Source organism: Tripterygium wilfordii, chromosome 23 (genome assembly GCF_013401445.1).
Source record: "Tripterygium wilfordii isolate XIE 37 chromosome 23, ASM1340144v1, whole genome shotgun sequence".
NCBI classification, from domain to species: Eukaryota; Viridiplantae; Streptophyta; class Magnoliopsida; order Celastrales; family Celastraceae; genus Tripterygium; species Tripterygium wilfordii.
In genome coordinates this window covers 913,448-925,503 of record NC_052254.1, presented here as the reverse complement: position 1 = coordinate 925,503, position 12,056 = coordinate 913,448, and the positions used below count along the sequence as shown (strand labels likewise).

The 12,056-nt window shown below is 37.7% G+C and overlaps 3 protein-coding genes across 3 annotated transcripts; 2 read left to right on the top strand and 1 right to left on the bottom strand.

The window, feature by feature from the left end:
* Positions 1 to 1,093: 1,093 nt before the first annotated feature.
* On the bottom strand, positions 1,094 to 2,874 carry LOC119992418 (transcription factor TCP13-like). Its single transcript, XM_038839092.1, has 2 exons — positions 2,694 to 2,874; positions 1,094 to 2,336 (listed from the first exon to the last, which is right to left on the bottom strand). Exon 2 carries the CDS (start codon positions 2,249 to 2,251, stop codon positions 1,352 to 1,354), a length of 900 nt encoding a protein of 299 aa, XP_038695020.1. The 5' UTR covers positions 2,252 to 2,336; positions 2,694 to 2,874; the 3' UTR covers positions 1,094 to 1,351.
* Positions 2,875 to 6,581: 3,707 nt separating this feature from the next.
* LOC119993610 (malonyl-CoA:anthocyanidin 5-O-glucoside-6''-O-malonyltransferase-like) lies at positions 6,582 to 8,289 on the top strand. Its single transcript, XM_038840805.1, has one exon. The coding sequence runs from the start codon at positions 6,649 to 6,651 to the stop codon at positions 8,071 to 8,073; it is 1,425 nt and encodes a 474-aa protein (XP_038696733.1). The 5' UTR covers positions 6,582 to 6,648; the 3' UTR covers positions 8,074 to 8,289.
* A 1,047-nt stretch (positions 8,290 to 9,336) lies between these two features.
* LOC119993727 (phenolic glucoside malonyltransferase 1-like) lies at positions 9,337 to 11,060 on the top strand. The gene has a single exon (XM_038840945.1). It carries the CDS (start codon positions 9,340 to 9,342, stop codon positions 10,888 to 10,890), a length of 1,551 nt encoding a protein of 516 aa, XP_038696873.1. The 5' UTR covers positions 9,337 to 9,339; the 3' UTR covers positions 10,891 to 11,060.
* Positions 11,061 to 12,056: the final 996 nt, after the last annotated feature.

Sequence of the window (12,056 nt, the reverse complement as noted above, 5' to 3'; positions counted from 1 at the left end):
TCAGATATCTGATCCAGCTGCATAATATGAGCCAAAATACCATTGTAATTTTTCTGGGAATTAATCAGAGCTTAATTCCGGGTCAGACACACAGTTGCATATGAAGGAATTACAAAATGCAATGGAAGACAAATATCTCAACAACAACTACTTCTTCAGTTCTTCTTATATAAGTTGCTTCTAAGGTCTCTATTGAACACTATTGTCTCTCTCTCTCCCTCCATCTCTCTATACATACATATATATATATATATATATGCTATCCAGACAATAGTGTATAGTGAACCATCTGACATCAGAATTTCAAACCTCTTTGGATTAAACTCCAGTGATTATAATAACGTAATCGGCCTCTAATTACTAACAAAACTGATTTGAAATTAATTACTGACATCTTATTATAAGTTGGATAAATCCGTTCCCAAACCCTAGGAGTGCCAGGAACAACACACTTACAGAATCCAAGAGAAATTAAATACAGATGTTTTTATTTTTATTTTTTTGATGCAGTGGGAAATTGTAGTTTTCTTAGCTTTTTGTCTGGGACGTTGTATTCTCTTAGCTTCAATTACTTGCTTAGGACCACAAACATTATTACTGTAATTTTTTCAATCTCTGATACAACTTTAAGTGAATTGGGTTAACCCTGCTAGCTAGAGGAAAAAACCTGCTATTCATTCCATTATTTTGTTGGATCATAAAATCATATGTCCTATTCATCAACGTAAAGACATAGATATTTTTTTTTACTTCATTTTGTAACTCAGGCTTCAAAACATACATACATATATATATATGTATACTTTGCTTCTATTTTCTCCTCACCATTAGGGTTTTTAAGAAGCAATACAAGAAGGCATAAAATAGAAAAGTAAAAAGAGCAACAATAATTTAAAAAAAAAACAGAATTATTTATAGTCCTGATTGTTTGTCCATAATTCTAGCCTCAATACGTATAATACTATTAATTAGTCTCCATATATATATATATATATATATATATATATATATATATAGGCCACCCATTGCACATTTACAACAAACTGAGATATATTTTTGCATTTGACATTCTACATTCACATATCATCATCAATGGGGTGTATAGACTATCTATAGATATATTAATACAGCATAAGAAGTTCTAACTATATTTACCAGCTGTACTTTTTGTTTCTGATATCTTAATTAAATAATAATTAACTAGTAGTACCTTTTTCCTTCTTTCTTGAGATAAAACATGAAACCACCAAGCCATGCTTCTTGTTTCTTCATCAACAAATGGTTCTCTCTAGCTCTTCTTCTTTCACTTATTTCTTCACCTTAAATCTCATTCTCTCCTTATTTTTTAGTTTCATTTGGAATGAAACTCTTGACCCTTATTAGGCTGATGATGATCATGACCGCCGACATCATTCCCCGGGGATGAGGATGATTGGAGATTAATCCTTGGAGGAACACTGAAATGGAAGGGTACTCTCATGAACTGCCCTAATGAGTAGTACACACCTTGTGGATGATGAGCAATTGAAGGATTCATCACTTGGTGATTGATTAGTAGTCTTGAATATTCATTTTCACCACTATTACTGAAATAAGGTTGTGTCTCCAAAATCTGAGAGCCGCCGCCACCACCGCCGGAGGAGAGTGACAATGTAGATGGCAATGGTAGAGCATTCAAGTTCTGAATATGATGATGGTCGCCTCCGGCCGCGGATTGAGAGAAAGAAGAGAAATTTGAAGGCTCCAAAGGATAGAAAGAACCATATGATGGCATGAATGTAAGTTGGGGATCATGTAGTAATATTCCTTCATTGTTTTCATTTTCTCTTGCATTAATTCCCTTCGAGGAACCAACAATCTCATGAGGATCATGAATTGGTTGATGGTGTGTTGTTAGGGCAAAATGCTCAGGTGGAATTGGGAGAGGAGGGAGTTCATCAATTCCATCCTTGGCTGCATTAAGTAACCAATCAACAACCTTACTAGGTTGATTGAGTCCAAGCCTGTCTTGAAGATCATACAATTGAATTGCTGTAGGAATTGAAAGCCTAATTCTTCTGTCTCTCAATCCTCTTATTGTGCGAACCTTGCTATGCCTGTCTTTCCCTCCAAGAACTCGCACAATCCGCGGATCCTTTAGCCCTAACCGTGGTGTTGTTGATGAGCTTGATGGAGTAGTAGTAGATTTAGGGATCTTAATTGAATCATGTCTTGTTGCTGAAGACTCAATTTCCTTTGAACTTGGATTCATCTTATGCAAAGTATTGTCGGTGCATATTTAGGTCAATGAAGCAAGAGCAAATTCTTCATCAGATTACTTTCCCTGGTAGATTTTTCTGCATAAATATAAATTAAAACATATTGCAATCAAATATATATATATATCAAAAACTAATTATGAAATTAAACTATGAAAAAAAGAGAAAATTTTGTGTTAATTGTATGCGGATTTAAGAAAGAAAAATCAATAGATCGAGTGCAATACTGAAATGGGAGAGGATAAAAATTAATTATTCATACAAACATGAGATGCATGTAATTTATTCACTATAAATGTATCAAGAATAACAAATAAAATTGGAAAAGAATTTTTTTTAAAAAAAAACCCAAAAATAAGAACAAATAATTATCATGTCAATAAAGTTTACATGATCTAGCTAGGTTAGAGTTTGAAGAGAATCAATTAAACTTACAGTGATAATTCGGAAACATTGATGTTGTTGGATTTTGTATAGACTCAAGAGAAAGGCTAGCAGCATATACATGTATATATATAGACATATATATAAGAATTCTTGCTTTAATTGGAGAGAATAAATTAGTTACAGACGAAGAAGTTTGAGAGGAAGAAGAGAAAAAGAATTAAGAAGAAGATGCCGGAATTCGACCGACATATATTATTATGCTACACAAGATAAAAAGGATAAAGCAAAGGCCGATGTAATGACACGTGTCCCATATTAAAAATAAAACCCTAAAATAAATTGCATCTTCTTCTTCTTCTCATTTCCTTTGCCTTATATTTTTCAATCATTGCCCTCCATGACTGATTAGTCAATTTTGGTGGGGGTATATGTGCATATAAGTATATATTTATGGGGACCATACCGCAATTTTTGAAAAGTTGTGAGTCATGCTTTATCGACAATTGCAAATATATATGAGGTTTTGCGTTTAAATCCCTAGCTTTCTATCAAGCATTACTAGTACTATCAGAAGATCATGTTAATTATGTTGGTGGAAAAAAAAAAGATTAATTAATTCATATTCATATATGTGTGTGTAGTTGGATAAGTCTACGTTCACGGTAAGGAAGCAGTACATCTAATCTCTTTGGGGCAAACTGAATAAATTTGAAAAGTGATGAGTTCAATTCTCGATATTGGGAGTAAAAACCTTGTGGTCATGCGTTAGGTTTTGATCTAACTTATCATGTTGTAAGGTGGAAAATTTTTGTGCACACGGGACATACAACCCGAGTTTATACCTATATTAGATATTTAAAGAACAAACTTATATAATATCGTTATCGTTTACGAATGTATGATATTGATAGCAAATAGAGACACAAAGAGAGTTACCTTATATGTTAAGAGGTAGGGACCAGCGAGAGTTGAAGGTCTAATGCGGAGAGAATTAGGAGGACCACAAAAACATAGCACACACATCGAGATATATATGCACATGATTTTATGTGCAAGTGGAACTCTTTACTTCAATAACCCTAGCCAGTTAATTAAACATTTGATAGGGATTTCATAAGTTGGAAACTAACTGTTGAGTTGTACGCGACGCACATGATTTTATGTGTATCATGTGGAACTTGTAGAGCTCACGAATTTATTTAAAAAATGTGTTCCTACTCAGCCGCTCAAATAACTAGGATACAAAACTACTGGGATCTTTATCATTTTCGTTAATTAAAAGGTATCAGACACCCACAATGCAAAAGCAGAAGTTTTTAGAAACCAATACAAGTTTGCCTTTTGGTATTTTTATTTTCTAAGTATTTTCTATTTTTAACTTCCTCGAAAAACATAAAACAGTCCAGATTACGCATTTGATTGTCTATTTTGTAAAACACGGAAAACAAAAAATAGTTAAAATCACTTGAAAACAGAAACCACAAAAATATACGTTAATCGTTTTCAATTTAATTTCCAATTTATAAAAAAAAAAAAATCATCTAAAGAAGAGAGACTTTTGACCTTGTTACGGCAATCACCAAAGAATTTGACTTCTCCATAGAGAATAGTCATGCTATATCTATTAAGAAGTTGTATTGTCAGAACTAAAAGAAATTGATACTAACTAAAGGAATTAGAGAGTTAACAACATTTGTATGTTCTTGATTTGTTCGTGGTAATTAAGGGAGAGGGAGGATTGTCCACATACAGTAGTGTGAGTTTGTTTGCAGGTGGAAAGGGACATGACATAAGCTTTTTAGGGGACTCACGATCTCTCTCTCTCTCTTTCTCTCTCTCTGTTAGAGTAAACAAACAGAGAACTCTCTCCATCATCTATGTATTATGCTGGCCATATATAAAATAGAGCAGCAGCAGCAGCAGCAGAAGAAAGACAACCTTTGAACATATTATTTTATTGGTTTCTAACTAGACAGTTCACTTCCACCAGACCAGGAGCCCTGCAGTAGAAGTGCCATCACAAACAAACTGTTTATCAAATTCAAAAGGATCTCAAGTTGGTAAACAGATTGGATGTATGCGATTAAAATTACAAAGACTTTTACCAAGCAGCATCCCCAAAAACAGAAGAAGTACTGACAGATAAAAGAAATGAAGAAGCAAACACTGCAGTAATAATGAAACAAAATTCATTAAAGATGCAGCAGAAGCTAGCTAGAGACGGAAGAGTAATTCCATACTCACCACACAATTTCACAAAGCCAACAACACCAACTCCCAATAATAATGTTGGAATTTCGAACCCAATGACTTCACAGGGGCCCACTATTTTAAAAATTTATAATGGGGTACCTAATTACTGGACTGTAAGGCCCAGTTTGTGAATGGGACAAATAATGTGGGCCTCTGGATTACAGAGCTGGGAAAACGTTTTGGGCCTTGTCGGCTCATAGGAGAGGGCATAGCCAGTGCGGTTGACTATTTTTATTTTTTTGAAAAAATCATAGAGATTGAAATGTATTTATTAACTCAGAATGAGAAAAATAATTTAGGCCTTAAAACAGTAGAGTCATCATAAATATGGATTACAATCAAGATACAATACAAACACAAAATCGATCATCGCCGGATACCCTCAAATAACACCGTATAACATTGAATTCATCGAAAACCAAACGATGATATACTCAGACCGATACCTAAACCGAACAATACAATGTTGACTCTTTTGATTTGGCAATGAATTCCGCTGACACCCCGAATGACACTTGTATCCCACCATAGCTCGTGGTTCTGTTTTGATCGTGGCCGGACACCCCCAAATGACATCATAGCTCGTGGTTCTGTTTTGGACCCAACAACCATAACAAATTTTCGGACCCTTTGACCTTTTGATATGTGTTGTCGTCTCTCGTAGGAGCCATGTTGGAAATATCAACACCGACTCAGAAACAGACTTCTCTAGAGAACATGAGAAATACTGATCAAATATTGAGATTTTGTGAAAATATCTTCCACCCTAGGTCAGCAATTTGGGGGAGAAAAATCTTGTTAGCCAACATTATTGACAAGTAGATTTTTATCGTCACATATTCTAAGCTATTAGTTTATTATTCATTATTCTATATTATCAATTAATTTTTATTTATTTTCCTCAAAAAAAAATTAATTTTTATTTATAATTAATATTAACTAAGTTTTCTAAAAGTAATATATATTGGACAACATCAGACAAGCTTACACTTTAGAATCCGATATGAACCTAAACTCGGGACGTCAGACTCATGCACAAAAAAAGTTTCGTACTAGACGACATGGTAAATTGAACCAAAATTAAGCGCACGATCTCAAAAATATTGATGTTAATGAGAAAGAAAGTAATATATAAAGTATAATGTAATTCGAACATAATTTTTATTTCTATTTGAAATCAACTGCACATTAGGATGGAGATTCTAGTGGAGTTATTGTTGAACATATATAAATGTTTCAAATTGTTAAAAATAGTAGTATTTAAATAGATAAAATTGTAAAATAGATCACCTCTTAGGAGACTTTTCATGCGAGTGTGGTCTGACTTGATGTACCTATTTTTGTCCAAATTGGTGTTGAATTTTTTTGTAGAATGACTTGCGAAAGTACCATGTTACTTCTTGTCCAAATGAGATCCAATCAAAGAAGATCAAAGTTGCTTTAAATAACTCCCCATGTGTAACATAATGAGCCCATACATTGACTTCTCCAAAAATATAATGAGCTTGCCCACGACTACAATGTATGTAATTGAATAACAATAGTAATAATCTACAAGTTGTAGCCTGAGGTCATAGGGATGAATTTCTAGTGGCATAGCTTCATCATAATTATGTAACACTTCCGCATAAAGATTTAGAAGGTTTTGAGTTCGATTCCCACTAAATCATACCTATCATAGATCAATGGCATGGGCGTGAATTATACACCATTTGTTATATAAAATCCATTGTATGCCCAGAAACTAATAATGGACCGCAGTTCCAAATCTCTGATGGAATCAATAATATCGCCGATTGAGGTGGTGGAAGAGTGTCAAATCGCCCCATGCTGTGACTCACCTGAGTCAGCCACCAAGTTTTCCCTCCCTCTCACATTCTTCGACATCATATGGCTCAAGTTTAACCCGAGTGAGCGCGTCTACTTCTACCAACCCACTGAGTCATCATCATCCCCCGAGTTCTTTTACCGCGTCATTCTTCCAAAACTCAAGCAGTCCCTTTCTGTCACTCTTTGCCACTTCCTCCCTCTCGCGGGCCGCCTCACGTGGCCCTCGCATGCCTCCAAACCATCCATCCACTACGTGCCAAACGACACCGTTTCTCTAACGGTGGCCGAATCTGATGCCGACTTCAACCGCTTATCAAGCAACGATATCCGAGACACCATCGAGTCGCGTCCGTACGTACCCGAATTGCAGATAGCGGACTCAACATCGCCGGTGATAGCTTTGCAAATAACACTGTTCCCCGATTCAGGGTATTCGATTGGGTACTCGACTCACCATGCGACTCTTGATGGGAGAAGCATTACGCTGTTTATGAAAGCTTGGGCTCACATATGCCGAGAACCCGAATCCGATTTGCCTCAAGAATTGACACCATCGTTTGATCGGACGGTGGTGAAGGACCCGGAAGGGCTCGACATGGTGTATTCAAACCATTGGATTGAGATTTCAAAAACGCTGGCTCCGGACACAGATCCAAGGAGCGTCAAGCCGTTTCCAGGCGAGTCCATCACAAAATCAAAATTATTTCGAGCCACGTTTGTATTGACCGGCGAAGATATAAAGAGATTGAGGGATTGGGTATTGTCGATTGAAACCATTGTTGATCAGCTTCGTTTATCTAGCTTTGTGCTCACATATGCATACACACTGGTTTGCATTGTAGAATCAATGGGAGAAGAGAAGGTCAGTTGGGTTCACTTCATATTTGCATCTGATTGTAGGACCCGATTGGATTCCCATTCGATCCCAAAAAATTATTTCGGGAATTGTATTTATGGATATGATGGGTTTGTAGATGCAAAAGCTTTGATGGATAAGAATGGAGTAATTTTAATGGCCAAAAAGATTAGTGAGTTGGTGAAGGAAGCGAACTGTTGTGGTCTGGAAGGAGCAAAGGAGGCGCTTGAGAAATGGACCTCAGGGAAGCCTAAAACACTCACTATTGGGATTGCCGGTTCGCCCCGGTTTGAGCTTTATGAGGTGGATTTCGGTTGGGGGAGGCCTAAGAAGGTGGAGGTTATATCGATAGACAAGAATCGAGGTATTGCCATGGAGAGAAGCAGAGATGGAGATGGAGGAATTGAGGTTGGGGTGGTGTTGGAGAAGCATGAGATGGAGGTTTTTGCTTCTCTGTTTGTTAATGGACTCAAAGAGCTTCACTATTGACTTAGGTTAAAATAACTATCTACGTGCTATCTTTGCATGCATTGTAATTACCATAAGAGTAGTGTTTAGTTTTTCTCAGAAGATGTAACTCTTAGTATGGTTTTTATGTATTTTGTATGTTGGAATAATTCTATAAGGTGGAAAAAGGCTATACAAGAGAGATCACGATTCACTATGGAGAAGAAATTAATTACAATGAGTGAAACTCGCGCCTTACAAGAGAAGCAATGCATGTTTCTTTCGTGATGTTTCTCTCTCACGAAGGGCTCTCTCACTATCTATTTTTTTCTATCGCACGTGATGATCACTATATATTGCCCAACCTATTTTTCAATCATTTCCCACAAAAAGCGAGGTCCCCTCTCCATCTAGTACTTCCAAAATCTCGTTGTTTCCCCATGATCCAGAGAATTATAAGAAGAGGATCTCGTCCATTTCATCTTATGGTAGGTTGTCAAAAATCTATCATAGACGAATGGGGCAAGGATCCCTCACATATTTCAATCTCTACCTCTATGTCAATCATACGTTGCATGGTTGCTTGCAATGAAGATGACTTGAGTGTTCTATATGTTTGCAAGTCACGTTCATTCACATGGGCGCCACAACAAACCACAAGCCATATCTATACGTTTCTTTAATTGTCCTTTCCCTCTTTATCCAAAACTGAATATAGAGACGCGTACATCACTCGAATAATCCCAACTATATATATATATATATATATATTGGAACTTTCTCTATTAAGTTTGATAAGTCAAATTATACTGTCACTGCCAATACCACGCAACTTTTTCCTTTTTTTCAGTTTTCCTTCTTCCTTTTTTGGATGAATACCCATACTTCACGGCTCGATTTCAATTTACGACTCATAGTTTAACTAATTAATATTGTTTTTAAGAGTAATTTACTGTGTTTTTTTAATCCTAGTAACCTCTCCAATGAAGAAATCTTTGGGTCCATTCAGCAGAGTAAACCTCGAACTCATGTACACCGCACATTCGATATGAGATCTGGATGCTTCGCTGAGGTTCTGGCAGGGTGTGGTACAGTCAATGTCAGTGTCAATACCACACAATTTTGTCCTTTTTCTTGTTTGGGATGAATACCCATACTTCACGGCTTTATTTGAATTTACAACTCTTCAAGGGAAGGTCTTCAGAAATTTTTTTTTACAAAATATGTCGCATCGCTAGTATTTATATGGAGTTGTACATACAAAATTTCAAGTGAGATTAGTGGAAACCACTAAATGCAATTCAGTATATGGAACGACTCTCATTTTCGAGGTCCCATGCACGACAGTCACTGGTTGCGTGCATGTATTTTTCACGTGGGACCAAAATTGGAGTAGTACTTATGAGACCATTTCCTCTCTGCTCTGGTGCTCATAATGCAATCACTCTCCCCTGCTTTTGGGTTCAATTTTCTTCTCCAATGGAGTCAAACGGCTCGCTAGAGATACTGGACGTTTGCAAAGTTGCTCCCTTTAGCGATTCGTCTGAGCCACTCTCCGAGTTAAGTCTCCCGCTAACCTTTTTCGATACACTTTGGTTTAGATTCTCCCCTGTTGAGCGAGTCTTCTTCTACCCACTCACCGACTCATCCGATCCAACTTCTTTCAACTCGGTTATTCTCCCCAAACTCAAACGCTCACTCTCCCTCACTCTCCGCCGCTTCCTTCCTCTCGCTGGCAACCTCACCTGGCCCTCACATGCCGCCCACCCGTTCATCCTCTACACCCCAAATGACACCGTTTCTCTCACCGTCGCCGAGTCTGAATCGAACTTTGACCGCCTATCCGGTAACAAACCGCGCAAGGCTACTGAATCGCATCCGCTCGTGCCGAAGTTGTCAATATCTGACGAGACGGCGACAATTCTGGCGGTGCAGGTAACTCTGTTTCCACGCCAAGGGTTTTCCATTGGGATCTCCACACACCATTCGATTCTTGATGGGAAAAGCACCACCATGTTTATCAGAGCTTGGGCTCATGTCTGCAAAAACGGCGACTCTTCCTCATTACCGGCCGATCTTACACCCGTTTTGGACCGAACCCTTATTCAGGACCCAGATGGCCTTCAGATGAAGTTCCTAGTCGAATGGGCAAAACTCCTCCGAGACCCAAATCCACGAAACTTGAAGGTAATGCCACAAATCAGTTCTCCAGAGAGCTTGATTTGGTCCACATTTGAGTTGACCGGTGAAGATATCAAGAAACTGAGAGAGAGAATATCGTCTCAACTAAGTGAGGAAGAAGAACCCAAATCACTCCATTTATCTACATTTGTTCTTGTTTGTGCTTATACATTGTCTCTCATGGCCGAAGCCAAGAACTTTGAGCAGAAGAAGAAGGTTTTTTTTGGTTTCATGGCCGATGTTAGGACCCGTTTGGAGCCACCGGTTCCGGTGAACTATTTTGGTAATTGCGTTGCAAGTTTTAGTACAAGTTTTGAGGCAAAAGACATGGTGGGAGAGGACGGCGTCGTTTTAATTGCCAAGAGAATTAGCGAGGTGATTAAGGGAATGGAGAGAGGAGTTCTTGAAGAAACAAAGGGAGCGCTTGAAAAATTTTCGGCTATTGAACCGGGAACACCAACTGTTGGAGTTGCTGGGTCACCCCGGTTCGAGGTTTACGAAGCGGACTTCGGGTGGGGCAGGCCGAAGAAAGTAGAGATCACGTCTGTGCATAAGACTGGGGCCTTTTCATTGGCGGAGAGCCGTGACGGAAGTGGAGGAGTTGAGGTTGGTTTGGCTTTAAGGAAGCAAGGAATGGAGGTTTTTGCAGCTTCCTTTGCAGATGGGCTGAGACATTGAGATCAAGCAGTAAAAGGGTGTAACTATGAAACTTTCTACTATATTGATCCTCATGAATAATGGGTAATATGTCCGAGTCTAACAATTAGGAGCGATTATTTCCTTTTTGAAGGTCGTAGGTTGGATTTCTAACGAGCATATACATATGATTATTATGTGCTTAAATTTCACTTGTGGTTTGTAGGCTATATTATATGAGCTTATGATTTACCTAGTGCACACCCGGAGAGTAGTGGTTGCAGGTTTCTTTCTCATAAAATAAATATTAATAATTTTTATTGTGTATGAAAATTTAGTATGGTAATCATATACAGTAATACTCAATCCTAGCTAGCAACGAAAATTTCATTACTAATTAGTCGATTTACTGTCACAAGTCACTTCTAAATTTACTATTTTGTAACATTTTGGCATATTCTCAACACTAACAGACATTCTTTAATAAATAGCGCAACTTACATTGTCAAAACTAATATCCCATGTCGGATTGTCATAACCCAACAATCGAGTGATAAATAAGTAAAGGTTTTGCATATCTCAAACATACAACGTGTTTTCTGAGCCTAAGAACCTATGGTGAGACAAAGAAAAACAAATATGTGCAGGCTCATGGTCCACAATGGACAATATCTTTAATGTATTTGGCCATTATATTTGGACGTGACCTCTATCTTGTTCACTTATTGTGTCTAGCAGAACTGTGGGGGCAAATTACTACAATCGTTGAAATGATAACTTTTATCTTCTTGGGGTCCGTCTGCAACATTAAATCCTGCAAACATCACAACAAGAACAATCGTAAAGCTCCTTGACCGGTTTGGGTGGTATCGGTCGTGGAGGCTCCAACGATCAAGTTAGTATTTATCGGAGATGGAAGACCGGCTATGGTTTTGGTGTTTTGTCTGAGTGTATTTAGTGAAGGTTTTTGGAAAGTATGGTTCCTTTTGTTCTTTAGGTAGAAAAAATGTTCCCCCCTCCGCATATGGATAGAGGGGGGTATTTATAAGAGAATGAGGATCATCCTCAGGAATTGTGTGTTACTTCCACTTGTCTCATTGGACCAAATTGTATAGAATAGATGTATGAAAGTCCATTATCTCGGTTGTGTCAGGGTTGACAGGTAAATAATGAGATAAGGTTACAATATGAAATGATTATGACAGGTG

Bases quoted from the DNA above. Each gene is read 5' to 3' on its own strand.
- LOC119993727 (XM_038840945.1), top strand. From the start codon at position 9,340: ATGGAACGACTCTCATTTTCGAGGTCCCATGCACGACAGTCACTGGTT.
- LOC119992418 (XM_038839092.1), bottom strand. From the start codon at position 2,251: ATGAATCCAAGTTCAAAGGAAATTGAGTCTTCAGCAACAAGACATGAT.
- LOC119993610 (XM_038840805.1), top strand. From the start codon at position 6,649: ATGGACCGCAGTTCCAAATCTCTGATGGAATCAATAATATCGCCGATT.